The sequence below is a fragment of the Rhinopithecus bieti genome, unplaced genomic scaffold (genome assembly GCF_001698545.2).
Source record: "Rhinopithecus bieti isolate Rb0 unplaced genomic scaffold, ASM169854v2 scaffold_51440, whole genome shotgun sequence".
NCBI classification, from domain to species: domain Eukaryota; kingdom Metazoa; phylum Chordata; class Mammalia; order Primates; family Cercopithecidae; genus Rhinopithecus; species Rhinopithecus bieti.
Genome location: NW_016820117.1, coordinates 354,755 through 378,664, shown reverse-complemented (window position 1 = coordinate 378,664; position 23,910 = coordinate 354,755). Strand labels below are relative to the sequence as shown.

General features: G+C 52.0%; 3 protein-coding genes and 1 long non-coding RNA gene across 5 annotated transcripts; 2 read left to right on the top strand and 2 right to left on the bottom strand.

Annotated features, from left to right (window-relative positions):
- Positions 1 to 680: 680 nt before the first annotated feature.
- BAG6 (BAG cochaperone 6) lies at positions 681 to 15,592 on the bottom strand. The gene is given in 26 exon segments (XM_017859527.1): positions 681 to 872; positions 1,148 to 1,294; positions 1,851 to 1,958; positions 2,040 to 2,183; positions 2,604 to 2,663; positions 3,066 to 3,212; positions 3,378 to 3,502; positions 3,594 to 3,696; positions 3,803 to 3,856; positions 4,040 to 4,209; positions 4,376 to 4,639; positions 4,642 to 4,663; positions 5,086 to 5,372; positions 6,141 to 6,228; positions 6,333 to 6,445; positions 6,776 to 6,853; positions 7,199 to 7,451; positions 7,681 to 7,878; positions 8,641 to 8,770; positions 9,526 to 9,761; positions 10,604 to 10,678; positions 10,838 to 10,891; positions 11,122 to 11,318; positions 11,433 to 11,550; positions 13,946 to 14,066; positions 14,697 to 15,592. Coding segments are annotated over 26 exon segments (3,654 nt in total). The 5' UTR covers positions 14,963 to 15,592; the 3' UTR covers positions 681 to 776.
- LOC108520248 (uncharacterized) lies at positions 15,150 to 16,342 on the top strand. Of its 2 annotated transcripts, none has more exons than XR_001882867.1 (3): positions 15,150 to 15,245; positions 15,462 to 15,736; positions 16,166 to 16,342. It is a non-coding gene; the product is annotated as an uncharacterized LOC108520248 (long non-coding RNA). The 2 variants fall into 2 exon arrangements; XR_001882866.1 differs by having other exon boundaries at positions 15,200 to 15,285.
- Positions 16,343 to 18,217: 1,875 nt separating this feature from the next.
- On the top strand, positions 18,218 to 21,154 carry APOM (apolipoprotein M). The gene is made up of 6 exons (XM_017859529.1): positions 18,218 to 19,018; positions 19,409 to 19,563; positions 20,167 to 20,240; positions 20,331 to 20,429; positions 20,576 to 20,674; positions 21,015 to 21,154. Exons 1-6 carry the CDS (start codon positions 18,905 to 18,907, stop codon positions 21,038 to 21,040), a joined length of 567 nt encoding a protein of 188 aa, XP_017715018.1. The 5' UTR covers positions 18,218 to 18,904; the 3' UTR covers positions 21,041 to 21,154.
- Positions 21,155 to 21,276: 122 nt separating this feature from the next.
- CUNH6orf47 (chromosome unknown C6orf47 homolog) lies at positions 21,277 to 23,739 on the bottom strand. Its single transcript, XM_017859528.1, has one exon. It carries the CDS (start codon positions 22,905 to 22,907, stop codon positions 22,026 to 22,028), a length of 882 nt encoding a protein of 293 aa, XP_017715017.1. The 5' UTR covers positions 22,908 to 23,739; the 3' UTR covers positions 21,277 to 22,025.
- Positions 23,740 to 23,910: the final 171 nt, after the last annotated feature.

Here is a 23,910-nt window from a genome sequence, read left to right as displayed (position 1 = left end):
AGTATGGCTCCCTTTGCATATCTGGGGCCTTGGTGGGACATCTGTAACATTACTGGATTATCAACCAGTGTCTTCACATGGACTCTGCAGCAGACCTGTCTGTGAGCTCATGTTCCAAGAGGTCTAGGTGGAATCTGCTAAGCTTATGTGGTTTAACTAGCCAAGGTAGGGGATGGGGGGTGAGAACGGACATCAACTGCATCTCAAAAGAGACTAGCAAATTTGCAGCCATAGGACTTTGGTCCTTTATGATGAACTAAGGGGAAATCTGTTAAGGCTTCAATGTTGGAGCACATTTAAGGGGCTCTTTGAATTGGATAGACCAATTGCAGCACTGTCAAACTAAGTGGGATTTCACATGGTAACATTGCATGCTAGTTATGCTAAGACTACAGGTAGCTCTGCAGCTGCTTAGAAACTTTGATGACTAATTTGAGAGCGCTATCCTAGCATGCACCTGGAATATGCTCCCAACTCAAAATACAGGTCCTTTATTTACATACAAAGTGCTTTTGCGCAAAAAAACCAAAAAACTGGTTTGTACAATTCAGCGTGCTGGGTGAACAAAACGGTGTCCATATGCTCACAAGATACTACAAGCTTTCTGGTACTCCAAGGAAGTATTTAAAAAACAAGTTCACACAAGATTAAGGGACTCACACTACTTAATGGAGACAATGTAGAGAGAGAGCAGCCAGAAAAAATCCGACTTTTATTTCTTAAATACTGTGAAGGGGGGGAAACGGTCCCCTGATGAAGGGCCATAGAGCAAAGAGCTAAGGATCATCAGCAAAGGCCCGGTGGGCGTTGGGGAAGCGCTGGGGACTGTAGTTGGGGTCTTCCTGCAGTCGTTTTTGTATATCGGACCGGAGCTAAAGAGAAAAAGCAAGCAGGTTGGAGAAACACTGGCCAAGTCCCTATGATCCAGCAAGCAAACAAGGCCATCCCTCAGAAGCTAACATTTCCCCCACCAAGCACACTGTCAAAGAGCCCGGGGTGGCATTGTCAAGCCTTCCCAGATGCCAAAGGGGAAAACAAATGGTAGCACCAGGGTGACCAGTTCATCGTTGAAGGGATCCAGGGAAGAGGAACCCTAGCCCAACCCCTCCCACTAGACCATCCCTATTCTGCTTCAAGGTGGGGGCACCTGCTGCCTGTAGCTCTCCTGAACCTCTGGTGCCTCCAGGTCCCGGCTCAGGCTCTCGGGGCTCGTCAGGGGCCGAGCTCCGGCTGCCTTAGCTGCCCGGCTCACAGCCTCTGAGAGAAGCAGCTGGGGGCCCTCACCCTGCATCGTCTGGGGGACAGGAGGTTGGGAGGGAAAAGAGGATCAATGTCAGATCCAGTGCCACCATCCGGCTCACCCTTTCCATGAGTCAACCACTCCACGGAGTCTCCATGCTAGTGGAGAGAGGGGAAGTAGAGTCCAGGATGTGGTTTTTACAGCAGAAATGCCTTCCTAATTCCCCTTGGCTCTAGCCAAAACCAAAGTGAATGTGCTTGAACGTGCTCTTCAAAACGAGAGGCAGAAGGGATCAAACCATCTGGGATTCAAGAGCTAGATAATTCACAAGAGGAAACCCACCTTAAAGGAGAATGGGATCTAAGCACATGGGGATTAGGCAGCTGAGGAACTAATACAGGACCTGCTAGCAAACAGACTAAGGTCAAGTCCTGTATGGTTATGCAACAACCAAGAGCAAGTCTGAATCCCAAAAAGGTTTCCTCATTAAATGAGGGGAGGGGAGGGGAGACTAAATAACAAGAGCGCCTACCATCTCTAAATAGTTCAATTCCAGGCATGACGGGGAAACCTGGATAGAGAGAGAGGCTTAGGGAAGAGGAAAACCAACCTTGCGTCTCTTGGCAGGCATACCACTGAGGTAGGCATCACTCAGAGGGGGCTGCGGTTTCACCTTCCGCTGGCTCTGAATGTCCTGCTGGATAATAGGCACCCATTCCTGGGGAGGAAAAGATGAGAACGTAGTAATGCCCTTGACTTTCAGTTGCCTTGACACACTGGATTACTTCCTGACACTTACTGGGGGGACTGCAGCTGCCCAAGGTTCTGTCTCAGCTGAAGCTCCATCCTGTTCATCCCGGGAGCCCCCCTCAGGAGCAGGAGGTGGACCTCGGGACATGGCCTCTTCTGCTGTTGTTCCAGGGGCTGGGGAAGCATTCTCCCGCTGGGTGTCAGATGGTGGGAAGAGCCAGGCTTCAGAATTTTTAGCCTCCAAACTTTTTTTTTTTTTGGAAATGGAGTCTCGCTCTGTTGCCCAGGCTGGAGTGCAGTGGCCAGATCTCAGCTCACTGCAAGCTCCGCCTCCCGGGCTTACACCATTCTCCTGCCTCAGCCTCCCGAGTAGCTGGGACTACAGGTGCCCGCCACCTCGCCCGGCTAGTTTTTTTTGTATTTTTTTTAGTAGAGACGGGGTTTCACTGTGTTAGCCAGGATGGTCTCGATCTCCTGACCTCGTGATCCGCCCGTCTCGGCCTCCCAAAGTGCTGGGATTACAGGCTTGAGCCACCGCGCCCAGCCGCCTCCAAACCTTTCTCCCCAAGCCCTCCACATTATCTGCCCCTCAACCTCCCCTTCTCCCGAGTACCTGAGGCTCAGGGGAAGCTCTTTCTGCTCCCTGAACTTCCATTGGCTCCTCAGGAAGTGGCTGTGAAATTAAAGAACAACATATTTCAGCCGGGCGCGGTGGCTCATGCCTGTAATCCCAGCACTTTGGGAGGCCGAGGCGGCAGATCACGAGGTCAGGAAATCGAGACCATCCTGGCTAACACGATGAAACCCCGTCTCTACTAACAACACACACAAAAAAATTAGCCAGGCGTGGTGGTGGACGCCTGTAGTCCCAGCTACTCGGGAGGCTGAGGCAGGAGAATGGCGTGAACCCGGGAGGCAGAGCTTGCAGTGAGCCGAGATCGCGCCACCGCACTCCAGCCAGGGCGACAGAGCAAGACTCCGTCTCAGGAAAAAAAAAAAAACAACAATATATTTCCTCTCAGATCTCTCCAGTTCTTTCAAGTACCCTGACCCCATCGCCCATCAGGTCCCTTACCTGGGGGGGATCACCAACCCTGCGAACGTATCTGAGAATGGCATCAGGGCCTACAGGCATGTGCTCCAGTACCACCTGAAGCCTCAGTCCCATCATAGTGGTCAGCCAGCTCACCAAGGAGGGATTCACCCCACGAGACATACGACGCTGAGGGGCAGAAAGCAGATTTAGAATATAAAACCCTCAACCACCTTTCCTAATATATTAGATCCAGGGTACAAAACGTCAGTTTAGAAAAGAAAAATGAAAACTGCAGAGAATGGAAATCTCAGGAAACAAAAGGCTAAGGACCTGGGGCTAGGTGGTGCTTACAATTCGGCCATTGATAACAGCAGCAAGCTCCATCTGCTGTCCCCCCAAGCAATGCAGGTTCAGGGCCAGGCATTCAAACAGGCCTTGGTTACACAACTCCAGCAACCGGGCCCCAAATCCACTATCTGTGAGAAAAACACAAGGAGGGAATGCTGGCACAAGGCAGCCCTGCACATCCAACAGGCCCCACTCGCCCCCGCCTGGCCAGCCCCTGACCTGTGCAGTGCAGCACATGAGCGGCAATGCTATTAAACTGCTCTTGGAGAAATTCCAGGTTTGTCCGGATGATGTCCACACCTGGCTGAACCTGCACCAAGGACTGAGAGACAAGATACACAAAAACAGGAATCGTAAGACTGGGAACGGAGGAGGCAGCTGCCTTGACCAGACCCAGGAAAGGAGGGGAATAGAGAAGGGTTACTCACAAAACTCTCCCGCACATACTCTTCTAGCCCCGTGATCAAGGTGTGGGTTGCCATCTGCGGAGGAAACAGAACAGGTTTAGTTCAAAACCTCAGTCCTCCCAAGACTTCCACCTTGACCCCAACGAGTCCAGGGCTTGTGTGGGGGCAATTGGAGCTTTACCTGGCAGAGAAGCAGTCAGAAATAAGGAATAAAATGTGCAAAGGAGGAGAGCTCGGGGGCCCCTGGCCTTCATTTACCCGGATGTTACTGGGTGTGGGCTCCTGACCACCCAGGTAGTGTTGGTGGAAGAAGGATCGCAGCTGGGGTTGCAGCCGTTGTAGTGGCTGAAAGTGCCCATGAAGAAGCATCACCACGTCCACCATAGAGAAGTTCTGGCACAGAAGGGAGAGCAGGGCCCCAAAGAATCCTGGGGGACGGGGGCAGATGTTAGCAATGACCTTTACCACCTGGCTTGCCCACCCACAACCAGGTACCAACCTCATCCCACCTTGGCAACACCCCTAAACCAAGGCCATCTACCTTCCTCTGGCTGCCCCTTCCTGGAGCAAGCCAAAGCACCCCCTTTTGCTCACCAAGGGCCCCATCAGCTCCAGGCTCAAAGATGTTGCTGGATCCACTGAGGCGTTGTATGAAGGCAGCAATACTTTCACTGCTGCCAGCCCGAGCCCCCAAGGAGCCCAGCAGGGAGCTCAGCACACCCTGCACCACTGAGGTAAAGAACTCCGGTGACAGGCTCTCAAGACCCAGGCCTCCAGGACTCCCTGCCCCACCAGAAGGGGAGCTTGGTGGGGGCATGGTCTGCTGCTCTGGGGCAGGCTGCGGGGGTGGAGGAGGGGTGGTGGAGGGGCTGTCTGTGTTGCCTGGCAAATAGAAAAGGAACAAAGAGCAGAAGGTTGAGGTGAGAATGCAGACAGGGAAATAATATGGCATCAGGAGGGCACAGGCCAGCGGGCCTGGGAAGACGGGGAGTTACGCTCTGACCTTCACTGCTTAGAGCAGAAGTACGGCAGGCATTTAACAGAGTCAGGCAGCACAACCACCTACCTCTTCCTCTGAACAGGTTATCAGAAAGCAGTGACACTAATTACTACACTTTCTTTCTAAACCTCATTTTCTTCATCTTTAAAATGAAGGGTTCAGAGTCAATGAATTCCCAAGGCCCCTTCCCCAACATGTCACTTAGGGGCTCTTACCCAGTGGTTATATAATGGGAAGAAGGTACCACTGTCTGGCTGGGCCGGGGGACAGGAAGGGTGAGGTGAACGGCAAGCCAGCCACTCACCTGCAAGAAGTCAGTCATGCCCTGGAGAAAGGCAGGGACACCAGGCATCGCCACAGTGATGGTGGGAGAAGCCACACCAGGCCCTCCAGCCCCTGGTCCGGCAGGCCCTAGCAGGTTCCCCAGAAGCTGAGAGAACTGAAGATCAGCCGTGGAGGGTTGAGGGGTGGGTGGAGGCTGGGCAGGCCCCCCAGGGGCGGGGCCAGCTGTGGTAGCTGTGTTGGTGGTGCCAGCACTGGCAGAAGCAGTGGCAGGGGCTGGTGGTGGAGCCATTCCTGGAGTCCCCTGAGCTGTAAGAAACCAAAAGAAAAAAGCTGGGCTGAGCATGGTGGCTCTCAGCTGTAATCCTAGCAACTCTGGGAGGCCAAGGCAGGAGAACTGCTTGAGCCCAGAATCTAGGCCACATAGCAAAACCCCATCTCTACCAAAAAAACAAAAAAAGACAATTACTAGCCAGAAGCTAGTACTGCTAGCTACTCAGGAGGCTGAGGTGGGAGAACTATTTGAGCCCAGGAATTCAAGGTTACAGTGAGCTATAACTCACTGGATTGCACCACTGCACTCCAGTCTGGGTGACAGAGAAGGACTGTCTCTCCTAAAAAAAAAAGAAAAAAGCTGACCAGGCACGATGGCTCAAGCCTGTAATCCCAGTACCTTGGGAGGCCGAGGCAGGTGGATCATGAGGTCAAGAGATCGGGACCATCCTGGCCAACATGGTGAAACCCCGTCTCTACTAAAAATATAAAAAATTAGCTGGATGTGGTGGCACGCACCTGTAGTCCCAGCTACTCAGGAGGCTGAGGCAGGAGAATCACTCGAACCCAGGAAGCGGAGCTTGCAGTGAGCCGAGATTGCACCACTGCACCCCAGCCTGGTGGACAGAGCGAGACTCTATCCCCGCCAAAAAAAAAACGCTGAAACCTGAAGACAAACAAGACACTATAGCAGCCCCATTCCAGGAAAGCAGGAACCAAGAAAATACAAAAAGAACTAGAAAGTGCCAATAAACAGACTAGGAAAAGAATTTAAAGTCTGAGTGGGGAAGAATGAAAACTCACCCACAAGGACTGGCTGCATAAGAAGTTGCCCCACAAGGCCGCTCACCATCTGGGCCAATGAGGCATTGGTACCCAGCCCGGCGCCCTGCTGGATAGAGAGCAAGGGAGGACTTCAGACCTGCCCTTCCATGCACCACCACAGGAGTCTCTCCCTAGACTGTTACGCACTAGAACTCCCCAATCCTTGCTCACCAGTGTCCCAGAGACTGGGGGCCCTCCAGGATGGGAAGGCCGAGCCTGTGGAGGAGTGGGCCGGGCAATCACCACCCGGGTTGGAGCTGTTGGGAAGCCTGGCACCTGCTGTCCTGTGGGTGGCAGAAGAGAGAGACCCAACAGGGCTGAGGGCCAGGCCCTTGCCAGCCAGCTACCACCATGGACTGTGCCCCACCTCCCAAGCCTCCCCTTCCAGGTCATTACCTGCGGCCGCGGAGGCAACAGCTGCCACCATGGCCTGATGAGTGATCTGGTGGGCGACGGCGTGCATGAACTCAGGGGGCAGGGAGGGCAGCTGGATGAGGGTGGAGCCTGGGGGGCGGGTCTGATGTAACCTTGAACCTGGACCCCTTCAACCCACCCACTCAGCCCTTACCCTTCTCTACCCAGAGCTCAGCCTGCCCTGATGCCCTCACTCTTACCCAGGGTTTGGCCATGACCAGGGGGCCCCAGGGGGCCAGTGGGAGCACTCGGAACACCACCAGGCTGTGTGCCAGAATCTGGGCAGGGAGACAGAGAGAGTGGCCCTGAGGTAGGTACGGCCAAGGCCTAACTATATCCTCCTGAAATCAGGCATACTTCAGGCCCATAATCCCCCAATCAGAAAGCCTGCTTTTCCCTCCCTCTAAACAGGGAGAAGGTGCTCCCTTCACCATGCAAACACATCTCCAAAAACAAAGCAACCCATCCCCCATATCTATCTACTAAAGCTTCTGCTCTGGTCCCCAGGCTACCACCACCAGCATGGGCCTCTCCCTTCCCCACCCCGTTTCCTCACACCTCAACATGAACCTCCTTCATCATGCTGATTCTGCTCTTCTCGCCAGCAACTGATCCTAACTCACCTTGAATGTTCATGTGCATCATGACCACGGGTTCCACGCTCTGGTGGGAAATCCGGATGACCCTCGGGTGGCTGGTGGCTGGCGGGGGAGCTGGACCTGGAGGGGGAGCCCCCTCAGCTGAGGACTCGACATTAGTAGAAGACGGAGCCACGGACGAGGCCTGCCCAGGACCAGGGGGAGGTGCCTCCGCATTGGGAGTGGGGGGGGGCCGAGTCCCATTTCCTGTCATGGTCACAGTGGTTCCCACGTTGATCTGAAAAAGACAGATGGACAGGCAGAAGTGAGAAAAATACAGAAGCCTAACCAAGAAATCCTGACTGACACAAATTAGATGCACGATAAACCTCTGAAGTATCTCCAGCCTCCATCACCATGTTTCCAAAGTCTCCTCCTTTCCTAACCTCCTTCAGGCCCAGTAGCTACCCTGGGTCACTCTATCAACACCCCTCACTCTCCCTCAGGCCAGACTCCCCCTAACCCACCTGTATGGGAATGGCTGCCTGCTGGAGCACCATGGGGGTAGTGTAGTGAGACATAGGCCGGACTACATGCAGGTGTCGTGGGGGCGCACAGGCCAGATTGCAGCGCAGGTCAGATAGTGCAACAAAGGTGTTGCCCAGCAGTCGCAGGCTCTCCCCCACCAAGTTGATCAACCGCTGATCCTCCTCCCGGCCCTCGTGCTGCACACCCCAGCCAAACACAAAAGGGCAGAAAATATCAAGCTGGAGTCCATCTCACTAATGAAAGCAATAATGCCTTTTAAGAATACCACGTTCTCCAAAACTTTCAGTTATATCCTTTTAAGTTTATATGCAGACCAAATCTCTGCAAATAAATTACATCTTATTCACATGAGAAACATCGTATTAAAACACTACAATGAATCAGTCAAGTCATCATATACTGATCTCCTTTAAACTTTCTAAATTCATTCAGAGGCACAAAGGGTACAAGGACAGTGGTTACAGCAAAGATTATCACCTTCTCCGTAAGGGAGGAAAAAGTCACTTACAGGTTCAGAGGGAAATTGTTTTGTTGCAATGTGTGTGTGGTTTTGTTTGTCTCGCTCTGTCACCCAGGCTAGAGTGCAGTAATGCAATCTTGGCACACCGCAACCTCCTCTTCCCGAGTTCAAGCGATTCTCCTGTCTCAGCCTCCTGAGTAGCTGGGATTACAGGTGTGCACCACTACGTCCAGCTAATTTTTATACTTTCAGTAGAGATAGGGTTTCACCATGTTGGCTAGGCTGGTCTCAAACTCCTGACCTCAGGTGATCCGCCCACCTTGGCCTCCCAAAGTGCTGGAATTACAGGCATGAGCCACTGCACCCGGCCCTGTTGCAATGTTTTTCGAGGGAGGGAAAGAGTTATCTGTAGTTCAGCCTGTTCTGTTTTGGGAGTACTGGGGCTAAGGAGAAAGGGCAGGGCCATCAAAGGGCTCACATTGTTATTATAGTCCGTGGTGGCAGCAGCACCCAGAACCTCGTAGTAGCGCTGCAAGAAGGGCTGGAGGCGACTCTCCAGCCGCTGCAGCTCTTGGAGCACCTCCACATACTCCGCAGGGGAAGGATGGCTGTGGACAAACCCAAGGGGCAGTGAGCCAAAGCTTTCCTCAGATTCCCAACCTCACAGTCAACAGGGACCACATGTGCCCTCCTTCCCCTGGGTCTCCCAGAGCCCTGGCCCAATCCTTCTTTGGACCAGCAGAGCTTCTATTTTCAACCTCCGCCTCCTGGGTTCAAACGATTCTCCTGCCTCTGCCTCCCAAGTAGCTGGGATTAAGTCGCCTGCCACCACACCCAGCTAATTATTGTATTTTTTAGTAGAGACAGGGTTTCATCATGTTGGCCAGGCTGGTCTCAAAACTCCTGACCTCAGGTGATCTACCCGCCTCGGTCTCCCGAAGTGCTGGCATTACAGGCATGAGCCACTGTGCCCAGCCAAAGCTTCTATTCTGTACTCCCACCCATGAGAGGATGGGGAGAAGAAAATGAACTGCTCCCACCCTCTCCACCACAATCCTGCACCTATAATGGTGAGAGACTAATTCTAAGACAGAGAGCAAGCCTATATGAACTCAGAGAAGAGAATTCTCATCAGACTCAGGAGATACCATTTGGATTTTCTTGCCGTAGGGAGAGCAGTTCTTCTCAGCTGCCTGTTCTAGCGTCATTTACCTATACCAAGAGAGTCCCTCCTCGCCCCTCAATGGTAACCTTCAACTAAGACCTCCAAGTAATCCTTTCCCTCCCTTGCCATGGTTCATTTTCTTCTCCCCATACTTCACTTAGGATTTCCCACCCCCTAAAGATTCCCTCCATCTCTCACTTGGGTGCGTTTGTTTCCGGGGCAGGTGTTGGGCCCGCTGGGGCTGGACCAGGAGTGAGCTCCGGGTTCTGGGCTGGGGCACGCTCCTCCACTTCTTCTGCCTCCATGGGCTCCCGAGGAGGTGCTTCACTTTCAACTGGTTCTGATGTTTGAGAGCTCAAGGCTACTGACTCCTGGGTCACAGCTGGTGGCTGCGGGGGTGGCTGACTGTGCTGTGGTTGGGGTCCTCCTCGACACTGAAGGTAGGGGAGAGTGAGAATACCAAAAGCAGGATAAGACTGCTGCAGAGGATTACTCTGCAGGAGACTGGACAGAGAAAGTATCCTAACTAGACTCCCTGAAGGCATGGCTCTGCAACTGTATCTCTAACTCACTAGCAACTAGCATAAGACTGACACAAATTAGATGCATAATAAGCATCTGTAATTTTTTTTTTTTTGAGACAGTCTCTCGCTCTGTTGCCCAGGCTGGAGTGTTAGTAGCACAATCTCAGCTCACTGCAACCTCCGCCTCCCAGGTTCAAGCGATTCTCTTGCCTCAGCCTTCCAAGTAGCCAGGACTACAGACGTGTGCCACCACGCTCAGCTAAATTTTGTACTTTTAGTAGAGACAGGGTTTCACCATGTTGGCCAGGCTGGTCTCGAACTCCTGACCACAGGTTATCCCCCAGCCATGGCCACCCAACGTGCTGGGATTACAGGCAGGAGCCACCATGCCTGGCCACAGCATCTGTAATATTTGTAAATAACTTTCTAACAAAGAGTAGAGATTGTGGTTTCCTGTCCTCCATAAGTTGGTTTCCCAGCCTCCACAAGTTAAGAGTGTGGAATCCTTTAATTGAAAAGAGATGCCGTGAGACAAGTCTGAAACAAACTCCCCGGATACCAGGCACCAAGAGTACTGGCAGAAATGAGAGAGGCTCACAAAGATACTTCTTCTGCCCAGAATAATACTGCAGAGAAGACTAGATTATGAAGGCCAAACCCTGTGGATATGGTCAGTCAAACCCCAACCCCCAAGATGAGAGAAAAGGGAGAAGGAGGGTGGGGGGAGACCCTAGCCAACCTTGCCCACTTACCTCCATCCGGGATAGTAAGGTCTGTATATCCCTGATCATGTGTTGAGCCATCACCAGCCGTACCCGGGGCTCACTCTACAATGAGAGAAGGTTGATCAGGGTAGGTTACAGATGAAGACATGAGTTCTACCACCTACTAAATCAGGTCCCAGCCATCTCTCAGTCAGGTCCAACCCATCTCCCAGCCTCCTTCTCCCAGATCCCCTTCCCTGACCCTCGGAGGCCCCTCAATACCTGAATCGGGGCCTGTTCCATGTTGATGTGAACATCCACAGCAGAGCCGTCACTCTGGGGAAAGGGTAAGGGAAGTTGTTCTGGGAGAAGCCAACACTAAGGCTTCCACACCTCCAATTCATTCCCTGGAGCCCCGCCCTCTTTTCTCCTTAAAAACTGAGACCAATAGCACACCACAGGGCCCCCTGAACCCAATCTAAAGATGGAACCATCTATCTCATTCCCTGTTGCTACCACAACCAAAGCTACCCACAAAAGCCCTCCCCTGTGGAACATAAGCTTACAGGAAGATTGAAGGTTCCAACCATGACATAGCTGTTGGCATTCCGGTCATGAACAGAGGCCCCAGGCCCCCGAGTACCAGGCGGGGGTCCCCCACCATGAGTGGCTGAGGCAGACCCCGTCCCAGAAGATGCCCCAGAAGGGAGCTGAGTCTGAGGAGGAGCCCGTTCCACCAGGTGGATAACCTTTCCCCCAACATCTGCAGAAAAATAGACACACACTGAAACACAGTATGAACAGGTAAACCCACGGCCTCAGTTCATCCCTCCAGACAGCAGCCCCAACCTCTGAACTGCCTCCCCAGTCCCCTTACTGTATTCCTGGAGCTTCTTATCATCTTGCAGAACTCGTCCCTGGTAAATGAGCCGTTGTTTTTCAGATGGGATGCTGACAGAGGCAGCAATGTGCTCCTTAAACTCTTTTACATTCATCTGAAAGGATAGAGGAGGCATGCACAGGAATGGAAAGAATGGAAGAAAGAGGAAGAACACAGACAGACAACCGACTTGTGGAGGTGAGGGGTAAAAACCACCCCAGAATCACTACCCATTAGTCTTGACTGTGAGATAATTACTGTGCAAACCCTTAAAGTAACAGCTGTCAAAATACAGACAATAAACTTGGCTGCGCACGGTGGCTCATACCTGTAAATCCCAACACTTTGGGAGGCCAAGGCAGGCAGATCATGTGAGGTCAGGAGTTTGAGACCAGCCTGGCCAACACAGTGAAATCCCTTTTTCACTAAAAAATACAAAAAAATTAGCCAGGCGTGGTGGTGGGTGCCTGTAATCCCAGCTACTAGGGAGGCTGAGGCAAGAGAATCACTTGAACTCAGGAGGCGGAGGTTGCAGTAAGCCAAGATCGCATCCCTGCAATCTAGCCTGGGCGACAGAGAGGGACTCCATCTCAAAAAATTAAATAAATAAACTTAATGAAGCTCAGGTTATAGATCCAGGAAAAATAACACGCATGAAAAACAAAAAAATCACCTGGACATTATAGTCTCTGTCTGGCTCCCAAGGGAATTCCCAAGAGAATATGTGTCTAGAAACATCAGTGACCCCTTTCCAAACACAAAATGATACTAGTTTATTTACCAGACTCTCCTGTGATTTCCAAGATTAAAAAATGGCAAAGAAGATGGGGTCTAGAATCAGGTCAATGAAGAAAGACGAAGAAGATAAGAAAGTAGCAAAACAGGTCCCGGCACAGTGGCTCACACCTGTAATCCCAGCACTTTGGGAGGCTGAGGCAGGTGGATCACCTGAGGTCAGGAGTTCGAGACCAGCCTGGCCAACATGGTAAAACCCTGTCTCTACCAAAAATACAAAAATTAGCCGGGCGCAGTGGCGGGCATCTGTAATCCCAGATACTTGGAAGGCTTAGGCAGGAGAATCGCTTGAACCCAGGAAGCAGAGGTTGCACTGAACCGAGATTGCGCCCCAGCCCTCCATCCTGGGCAACAAAATTCCAGTCTCAAAAAAAAAAAAAAAAAAAAAAGTAGCAAAAAGAAATATTTTTCCTAACTAGATACTGACTCTTGGGAAGTACCCAGAGTGTTTATACAGCAACTAGATCACAAGTCTATACAAGTACTTGCTATATCCAGGGTAATAATCATGTTTTTAGAAAACCATGACTCACCCCACATGCAAGTGTTGTCCGTCACGAAGTATTTACAAACAAAAACGGACATTAGAGTAGCAGGGCCGGTGTGTGTGGCTTCATCGTATAGTATTGGGTACTCCGATATCCCCACCAGCACTCTGGGAGTGCGAGGCAGGCAGATTACCTACCTGAGGTCCAGTGATTGAGACCAGCCTACCAACTGGAGCACCCTATCTCCACTAAAAATACAAAATTATTCCGGATGTGGTGGCATCATGCCTGTAATCCCAGTTACTAGAGGCTGTAGGCAGGAAATCACTTGAACCTGGAAGCGGAGGTTGCAGTGCCGAGATTTATGCCACTGACTCCAGCGTTGGGCACAACAGCGAAACTCCCTCTCAGGAAAAAAAAAAAAAAAAAAAAAGACCTAGATAATGTGTCCCAAGCTTTAGCGCCAAGAGACCCAAGATGTGCCACCAAAATTAGTAATTTCACCTAACAGTCTATCAAAAACCTATCTCCACTATGAGTCCTGATTTCTACCCTTTAAAAACACAGCATAAACCTGACTACTTTCTATCAATAACACACACTTGCTTAGGGTCCCCGTGCTGTTTCCCTTCCCAAAGGCCAGAGCCATGTCTGTCCCTTCGGGTTGGGGTCCACCCGTGATGATGACACACATCTTCCTTCCTCTGTATTTCCCTCTGCATTAAGTTCTATCCATGTGGAGGACAGAACAGAATCAGCCTCACTCACAAAACATCAGAAAATGTTCGATTGGAATACGAAGGGATCAATAAAAAGAAAATCTGAGGCCAGGTATGGTGGCTCATGCCTATAATCCCAGCACTCTGGGAGGCAGAGGAGGGCAGATCACCTGAGGTAAGGAGTTCGAGACCAGCCTGGCCAACATGGTGAAATCCCGTCTCTACTAAAAAGACAAAAATTAGCTGGGTATAGTGGCACACACCTGTAATCCCAGCTACTGAGGAGGCTGAGGTAGGAGAATCGCTTGAACACAGGAGGTGGAAGTTTCAGTGAGCCAAGATCGAGCCACTACACTCCAGCCTGGAAGACAGAGTGAGACTCCATCTCAAAAAAAAAAAAAAAAAAAAAGAAAATCTGATCACCAGAAAATCAGGCTCATCTCTCAGGCTAAGGAGCCTAAACGAGGAAAACCTAAAGGTGTCTTCCAGAACTACTGAGGTGTCTCACCTGGGCCCCCACAATAAAGGTCCGAGTTTGAGAGTCCAGCGTCTTCACCAGCACCTCCAAGCTGTCAGGCTCCTCCACAGAGGTACTGGTACTATCATTAGGCTCCATGGCCGACAGGTCTCTAAACAAGAACGAAGGAAGGGAGGCCCGCTGTTGCCCAGCAGTGTACCCGGAAGAATCCCTAGCGTTAATCCCTGCCCCAATAACTAAAAAGTTTCTCCTACACAAACACACACATTCACACCTGTCCCCATCCCCCTTCTGATTCTGGGGCGCAGGGAGAGAAACACAAAGGGCAGGAGATCGACGGCATAGTGAGCTGGAGGACGAGAGGTGGGAGGGGCTCCACGATGCCAATCACAATAAGCGTGGAGCCAGTCAGATTAGGAAGGAAGCACGATACCAGAGACTAGTGTCATCACCGGTCACGGCAGGACAAGCACCCCAGAGCTCGGAAAATCCTGGGACTACGCGAAAGCGGTGGTCGCGCCACACTCTGCGGGGAAAGTGGTTTCGCGCACGCGCGCCACGCCCATCGAACCCTCCTAACTCACTAGACCCGAAACGGCACTCACGGGGCCACCGACCTGATAGCTGACTGCCCGCGTCTACTGGCTTCCCACGGTGTTCCAGCAGAACGACACAACTAACCCACAGCCAAACACAAACACACAAACACACACACACCCCCACTACCCCGCGGCTCCGCCCCCGACTTCCCCACGGACCGTCACTTCCGGTCTCCCCAAACCTGCCACCGACGGCCACTTCCGTTTCCCCGATAGTATTTGGGGATCTCGAGGCGATACTTCCGGCTCCCCCCAGGTCCCCAAGCTTTACTTTTGTGGGGCACGACGAGAAAGTCCGCAGCCCCAAACAGTTTCTGAGGGCGAGTCGGGCCGGGGCCGGCCTAGGTGGGAGGGAGCCGAACACCCAGAGGAGTCGCCGCCGCCGTCGCCCGGGGGACCGTACTACGCCTGCGTGTGTCGCAGTACGCATGCGTAGACACTTAAGCATCGCTGCCCCCCCACCCCACCCCACAACCCCCTCGGCGGCGTTCACGTCTGTGCGCGCGCTTGAGCTCTAGAAGATTGAGGTGGCTACCGTAGATGCCTGAAAAACAATCACCAGCTGGGACTCTACCACTGCCTCGAGAGGGGCTATGGACGGTCGTATGGACCTTGGACTTTGGAGATGCGGCATTATGCCACATTAATCTATGTTTAAATCTTGGCAAGCTGAGAATTTCAGGCGGCACTGTCCTAGCCAGCTAAAACTCTTCTCCACCTTTTCGCCCTCGGTGCGCCCTTTCTTCTGTGCCTCCGGAAGTTACTCTTACAGTAGGCGTTGGGGGGCGGCACGGGGCGATTTTGTTCTTGGTTGTTTGATTGAGCTAGATTTCGGTTCCGCCGGATGGGCGTTTTGCGGGCTGTGGGCGTCACATTCGTCACCGGCGGTGTGTGGCCAAGGGGACATGATACGTTTTAGGAAAACTAAGCGTGCTACTACATTGCAGGATTTTTGTCAAGAAAAGAGGCGCCTCCGAGTTTGAGAATTGGGAGCAGATGGAGTCGGAGTGGACAGAAAGACAAGACCCTGACAGTGGAGAATTTAAAGACCGGCCAGCATGCTTCCGAAGGCCAGGGGTGGAGGCATTACCGCCTCTCCGTGCCCTCTTCTCTTAACCTGCCCTGGGACAAGGGCCTCGGCCCTGCGAAACTGCGAGTCCTCCAGAAAGACACATCGCTGCTGGGGTGCCCAACCTTTCTGGGATTCGTAGTTTATACCCAGGTCCTGGTTATGTTTTAGTTAGGAGTTCTAATAAGCATCTGTTTAATGAGCACTTGTGCCAGCCCATATACTACGGGTTTTATGGGGGTTTTTTTGTTTGTTTTGTTTTGTTTTTTTGAGACGGAGTCTCGCTCTGTCGCCCAGGCTGGAGTGCAGTGGCGCGATCTTGGCAACCTCCGCCTCCCGGGTTCACGCCATTCTCCTGCCTCAGCCTCCCGAGTAGCTGGGACTACAGGCGCCCGCCACCACGCCCGGCTAATTTTTTGTATTCTTAGTAGAGACGGGGTTTCACCGTGTTAGCTAGGATGGTTTCGATCTCCTGACCTCGTGATCCGCCCGCCTCGGCCTTCCAAAACGCTGGGATTACAGGGGCGGGCCTTGTGTATTATTTTAAAAAGCCTTTTAACATAAGCCTTTAACATTTTTTAGGTGAGTACACTAAGACGAACATGAATGTCAGAATTGACAAATCGAGGCCAACAGGACTCCAGATCGAGCACTTGTACTTTACTGCCCCAATAAAAAAGTATTACATTTTAGCTTTTTTATGTATTTTTTTGAGAGAGGGTTTGGCTTTGTCGCCCAGGCTGGAGTGCACTAGCTCAATCACAACTCACTGCAGCCTCTGCCTCCCGAGCCCAACCCATCCTCCCACCTCAGCCTCCCAAGTAGTAGGGACCACAGATGTGCACCACCACACCTAGCTAATTTTATTTTTATAGAGATGGGGTCTCGCTATGTTGCCCAGCCTGGTCTTTAACGCTTGGCCTCAAGCAATTCTGCCACCTTGGCCTCCCACAGTGCTGGGATTACAGGTGAGAGCTACTGTGCCTAACCACATTTTAGCTTTTTATTACAAAAATTTTCGGCCGGGCCTAGTGACTCACGCTTGGGAGGCTGAGGCAAGTGGATCATGAGGTCAGAAGTTCAAGACCAGCCTGGCCAAGATGGTGAAACCCTGTCTCTACTAAAAATACAAAAATTAGCCTGGTGTGGTGGCAAGCGCCTTGTAATCCCAGCTGCTCCGGAGGCTGAGGCAGAGAATTGCTTTGAACCTGGGAGGTGGAGGTTGCAGTGAGCTGAGATCAGGCCACTGCACTCCAGTCTGGGCAACAGAGCGAGACTCTGTCTCAAAAAAAAAAAAAGAAATACAATATACCAAAATAAAATAGTATAATAAACTCTAATATACCGGTCACCCAAATTTTGTTTGTTTTTTTAACTAAATCGCAAGCCTCACCCTTCGGCAAATTTTTTGTGGCAGTCCATGGGATATAAATTTATCAAGCTAGGTGTGGTGGCTCATGCCTGTAATCCCAACACTTCAGGAGGCCGAGGCAGGCCAATTGCCTGAGCTCAGGAGTTTAATACCAGCCTGGGCAACATGGTGAAACTTCGTCTCTACGAAAAATTAGCTAGGCGTGATGTCGTGTGCCTGTAGCTCCTACTCGGGAATCATCTCAGCCCAGGAAGTCAAGGCCATGGTGATCCATGATCGTGCCTGGCCGACAGAGTGAGACCCTGTCTTAAAAATAAATAAGTAAATAAATAATCTGTCGAGGAAGCCCCAGCTCTCACAGCATTAACTGCTCCAGTCACTTGGTGCTATTCAGTGACAGCCTATTTGGCAATTCTTACTGCCTATTATTTGAGAACTTATTACCCATCAGAAACTAAGAGTTTTGCAAACATTACTATTAATTATAGCAAATATATACTTTGGACTTACCATGTGCAGGTCTTTGCTAAGGGCTTTATGTGCATTATTTCATTTAATCCTATGAGATTGATGATTTGCCAATTTTACAGATGAAAAAACAGACATAGTAGTTAGGGGCTGGTGGTGTTTTGTTTGTTTGGAGACAGAGTCTCACTCTGTCGCCCAAGCTGGAGTGCAGTGGCACAATCAGGACTAATTGCAGCCTCGACATCCCAGGCTCAAGCAGTCCTCCCACCTCAGCCTCCCTAGTAGCTGGGACTACAGGCATGTACCACCACATGCGGCTAGTTTTTGTATTTTTTGTAGAGACAGAGTTTTGCCACGTAGCCCAGGCTGGTTTTGAACTCCTGGGCTCAAGCCACGCGCACACCTTGGCCTCTCAAAGTGCTAACAGGCATGAGCTACCATGCCCCGGCTGTAGTTAGGGTTTGGACACATTCTGCCTGACACCAACATCTATCCTCTGTGTTTTTTGTTTTTTTTTTTTTGTACCCCAGGCTGGAGTGCAGTGGCCGGATCTCAGCTCACTGCAAGCTCCGCTTCCCGGGTTCACGCCATTCTCCTGCCTCAGCTTCCCGAGTAGCTGGGACTACAGGCGCCCGCCACCTCGCCTGGCTAGTTTTTTGTATTTTTTAGTAGAGACGGAGTTTCACCAAGTTAGGCAGGATGGTCTCGATCTCCTGACCTCGTGATCCGCCCATCTCGGCCTCCCAAAGTGCTGGGATTACAGGCTTGAGCCACCGCGCCCGGCCTTCTATCCTCTTTTAACAGCCAGATTACGTAGCCTCTTTGTAGTAATAAATGTTGAGAGAATGTGTCAGTGAACATTGCCAGGGTACACATATTTTTCTAATTATAAACTGAAGAGAGCAATCCACCGTGCCCCAGCACCTGCATCATACACCCGCATCATACCTGCTCTAAAGCACTTACTGAGTTGTATTGCAATGGTTTGTCTACACAGTTTTCCCTAGAACAACTTATTCAAGGCCAGGGGCTATGTCTTACTCATTTTTTTAATGTCCCCAGGGATTAGCTAGTTCTTGGGAAACAACTGGGACTCAAAATAGTTTGCCAAATGAATGAATGAGAGGCCCAATCAAGCTACTACTTCCCTTCAGTGCTGCACAGTGCAGCAAATAACCAGCTCAGATACGGGTTCAAAGACCACAGGTTTCTCCTTGGACAGCTCAGCTCTCCTCATAACTCCTGAGAAACCCTGGACGTGCCAGGGTATACTATGGAGTGGGTGCATCCGGAAGAGGGGGAGGAAGTTCCAAATACTAAGTAATCCAGGTTTGGGTTGGAAAACAAGGTTGAAGTTACTCATTAGCAGGTGAAAGGGTCAAGGGTCGAATGCAAGGGAGCTGAAAGCAGAGTGGACTGAGCAGCCAGTAGGGGAGAGAGCAGTTAAGGCACACACAGCACCAGCTCCCTCCTGCCTGAAGATGTTCCACCAAATTTGGGCAGCTCTACTCTACCTCTATGGTGTTATCCTTAACTCCATCTACCAGTGCCCTGAGCACAGTCAACTGACAACTCTGGGCGTGGATGGGAAGGAGGTATGGACTGAGATTGGGGAAGCCTATGGTGGAGGCTCTGAGGGACTTGGGTAGATGGCCTAGAATGACTGGAGACTGTCTTGGGAAAGGAAGGGAGGAATGGGGTGTGAGTGTTGTGATACTGAAAGCAAGAAGAAAAATATCAGTACTGTGGCCATCAATGCAAAGGCATGGCAGAATTAGGGGGTGGGGTGATTACCCAGGTTGATTGGAGAGGGGCAATGAGGAAAAGTCATTTAATGACTCTTTGTCATGGATCCAATCCTAAGTTGGAAAGAGGAAGGCAGCCGACACCTCTACCCCTAAGTCTTGCTGTCCTGACTGATGAAGAGGTTGGACCTATCCTGTGCTGGAACCCACCCTCTTTTGCTCCCTTCATTGTCTCTCCAGTTCCCAGAGGTCCACCTGGGCCAGTGGTATTTTATCGCAGGGGCAGCTCCCACCAAGGAGGAGTTGGCAACTTTTGACCCTGTGGACAACATTGTCTTCAACATAGCTGTTGGCTCTGCCCCGATGCAGCTCAACCTTCGTGCCACCATCCGCACGTGAGTGGTGAGGAGGCAGAAGCATCACTAGGTTCAGTCTCTGCCCAAAGTGTGAGAATCCACCCACCAAGAGCTGGCCTCTTAGCTGATATATCTACTATGCTTGGCCCACAAAATTCAATGGCTGTATTAATTGCCCTCTGGAGAGAGATGTGCCTAACCAATGCTTAGTAGCTTGAAACCCAAGGAGAGCTGGGCTTCAATAAGGAGTACAATTGAGTAAACAGAAGGTGGGACAGGCCGGGCGTGGTGGCTCACACCTGTAATCCCAGCACTTTGGGAGGCCCAGGCGGGCGGATCACAAGGTCAGGAGATTGAGACCATCCTGGCCAACACGGTGAAACCCTGTCTCTACTAAAAATACAAAAAATTAGTTGGGCATGGTGGCGGGCGCCTGTAGTCCCAGCTACTTGGGAGGCTGAGGCAGCAGAATGGTGTGAACCCAGGAGGCGGAGCTTGCAGTGAGCCAAGATCACGCCACTGCACTCCAGCCTGGGCTACAGAGCGAGACCCAGTCTCAAAAAAAAAAAAAAAAAAAACAGCTGGGACACTGTGGTTGGGGTGATGCTCATTCTTTCCTCCTTGCCACCACCACCTCTGCAGAAAAGATGGGCTCTGTGTGCCCCGGAAATGGATCTACCACCTGACTGAAGGGAGCACAGATCTCAGAACTGAAGGTTGGTTCTTCCCAGCCCTCACCCTCCCCAAGTCCCCTGAAGCTTGGTTCTGCATCTGTGTTCCCACACTTCTCCCACCTACTTTGACAGGCCGCCCTGATATGAAGACTGAGCTCTTTTCCAGCTCATGCCCAGGTGGAATCATGCTGAATGAGACAGGCCAGGGTTACCAGCGCTTTCTCCTCTACAGTGAGTAGGGATATAAGGCAGGAAGGGTTGGAGGGAAACAAGGGAGGGCAAGAGAACTCCTTACTCTGTGTCCTATGACATCCTCCCAGGAAGAGCTAGGTGCTTCCAGGGGTTTTGACTGGCCTGGCCCCACCTTGCCCTTCCAGATCGCTCACCACATCCTCCCGAAAAGTGTGTGGAGGAATTCAAGTCCCTGACTTCCTGCCTGGATTCCAAAGCCTTCTTACTGACTCCTAGGAATCAAGGTAAGGTGTTAAAGTTTCACAAAACAGGATTAGGACTCACCAAGTCTTCTGGGGTTACAGGGTGAAAGAGGCTCGTGTGATGTCACCAGAGGGATGTGGCTAAGAGCTGTCATGTCACCTGAGGGAGGCAGGATGGGTTCTGGGCTACTCAAGAGAGGTTTCAGAGTTTGCACTGGATAAAGGGGGCAGAGGGTCATACGTGGAGGGAAAAGGCCCTTAGAGACTCCCCTTTGACACAGGGAATGAAAGAACACATTCTCCCCCACCCCATTACTATCAACTTTGCTTTTCTCCCTGGACTTCCTTTCTGTCCTCTTCTTTTTCCCTTCTCCCATCACAGAGGCCTGTGAGCTGTCCAGTAACTGACCTGTAACTTCGTCTAAGTCCCCAGACAGTACAATGGGAGCTGAGTTGTTGAAGGGAGAAGCTGGAGACTTCCAACTCCCATTCAAGATAATAAAGATGATTTTTCAATCCTCATCTCATTCTGGGGTTTGTCTCCAGACATCATTCCCACTCCTCCCATTTCAACACTCCCCCTGGATTCTCTACCACCTAAACCCCCAGGTGGATGGCGTCAGGAATAACAGAGTGGCAGTAACTCTCACTTTGTAGTGGTATATTTAGGATTTGATGTGACACAGTTATTTATTGCTGAGTGAGCAAACCCCTAGCCCCCAAGTGGGGACTACAGGCTTCAGTGCTTCCCCCACACTGCCTGAACTACCCGCCCTTCTGCACTGGCCCTCCTGCCAATACTGCCTGCACTGTCCCCACTCCCTCTGGCTCCCATGATCACCAGATCTGCCCTGCAGGCTCCCTGTCACCTGTGGGGTCCTATCCAGACCCCCTAATCCACTTGCCTAGCAGCCCCACTCTTCCCTTGGTGGCTCAGATCTCGAGATCCAAGGAGTACCCTGGGTGTCCCAACCACTCTCTTACTGCTACCCTGCTCTCGTCTCCTGCACCCCAGGAGAGTTTTGAAAGGTAGAGAGAACCCTTTGGTCTTTATTCTCCACCACCACACTTTTTTTCTTTTTCTTTTTTTTTTTTTTCTGCTTTTAAAAGTGGAGGTGGAAGAAAAAAAACACAAAAAACTGAAGGTGGGAGAAATTTAAAAGCAAAAATAACAGCTGGTGAATCCAAGGGCAGTGCCCTCACTGTCAATAAAAACAAACACCCTAAATAGCTCTGTTCTCTCCTATGTATGAAGGGGGGCCCTGCACCCTCATACTCTGGGGTTTCTTCCCCATCCCTGAGGTCCCTATGCTTACAATTTGGGTCATGCCCCACACTTTTCTCCTAAAGCCCACACTCTCTTCACCCTTTACCCCCACACGGCACCCCATGGTCACAGCCCCTTTCCTGGGTCTCCCCTCTGCTCCTCACCCTCCCTCTCCAACCCCTCACTCTCCCAATCAGTGGCCTCCTCATCCCCACTGGGCTCCCGGAGGCTGACAGCCAGCACCAAGGCCTGCAGGAGACCAAAGAGGCAGGCAAAGTGCAAAGGGTGGGCAGTAAGTAGGCTCAGAACAGCATGGAGCCCATGCAAGGCAGCCAGGAAGGACAGCAGGCCATGTAGCCAGAGGCCCAGCGGTCCACGCAGGCCCAGTGTGTCCAAGGCTGCCCGCAGTGGTCGTGAGCACAGGGCCAGCAGGGCAGAGGCCAGCAGCTCCAGCAGATGCAGGGTCAGGTTGGTGGAGATCTGCAGACACTCCTCTGGTCCCCCCAAATACCGGGAGGGAGCTCCTGGTTCCCCCCGTAGCCAGCCCAACAGCTTCTCACGCCTGCCAGGTTTCTCCACTGGGGTTCCTGGCCCAGGGACGCTCATTCCCCCTTCAGGCAACACCTCAGGTCTCCTGGTGCCACCTGAATCCACATGATCCCATCCGAGTTCGGGACTGGCCCCTCCAGCCTCCAGTCTCCCAGACTCTTGAGTGCTAGAGATAGGCCGGACCCACTTGAAGGAATCCATTCTTTTGCTCCCTAGTTGCTCAACTTGGGGCTCAGTGCTTGGTTCGGAAGCAGCCCTAGAAACCCTCAATGCCCCTGAGTCCTTGGTCTTGGGATGCCCCACATCTTCCATGGTTTCTGGGGCACTATCCCAGTCACTTCCTGAATTCTCCGAGGAGCTGTCCACCCATCGGGGTTCTGGGTCAGGTGGGTCAGGCCTCATTGGTTTCCGGCGGCCCCAAGGGCGAGGTAACCAGCTACCAAGCCGTCGCAGGAACATGGCCGGGGTGTGTAATGGGCCCCCAGATTCTGAGGCTGCTTCCTGGCACTACTCAGACTCTCAGGATCTCCTCAGAAGCCAGAGTCTTTCTGGCTCAGAACAGGTATTTGCCTGGTGATGCAGTCCTACTCTGAATTCAGAAGTGGCTCCTTCCTTCTCTGAATGGTCATACAGCCTCAAGTGTGGCAAGTGGTTTGCTTCCTCTTCAGTTTTGGGGTAAAGGGAGGCACACCCAAATTCATTCACCATCCACACCCCCACAAACAAGATTCCAAGAGTCTCAGATCTGACAAGGCCTGGGTCACCACCAGAGAGTCCTCTCTGTGTTTCCGGATTTTCTTCCCAGCAGGCATCACCCCAAGTTTCACTCACCAAGGCCACACCCCAAGGTGCCCCAGAAACTGGGGCGGCAGTGCTCCATCCAATAAAGCAGGCAGGAAGGTGGCCCCAGGTCCTAGGTGCTCCTGTCGTGTAGTCTTTAACTGCTGCCCCAAGGGACCTCGAGGAATAGGAATTCTCTTTGTTACTAGGTGGAATGAAAGTGTCCCGCAAACTCCAGCCAGCAGCGCTCGTCCCTTGATTTAGAGTGCGATGATTTCTACAAAGTGGCCCGATTGGCCCGCGGACACGCAGCAGAGACGCGGCCTCCGCAAGGTCAGAACTAAGATGTCCTTGGAGATCCCCAGTCGCGAGGCAAAGTGCGGGCCTACTTCGGGACCCACGCGTCCGGGCGCTTTGCGCGAGGACCGCTCCCGGGCCCAGCGTCGGCGCCGCGGCCTCGGGGAGCCGCTGGGAGCTGCGGAGCCCGGAAGCAGCTGCACCGGGACGGGAAGGACCCGCGGGGGCGGTGCCGCAGCTCATGGGGCGGACCCTGCGAATCGACCGCCCCGTATCCCCGCGTTGTCCGTGCGCGCCGGACCAGGGAGCGCCAAGCTGAGATTAGCAAAGGCCAAGACCTTAATTTAAACCCAACTCCCCATTTTCGCGAGCATCTCATGCTCCC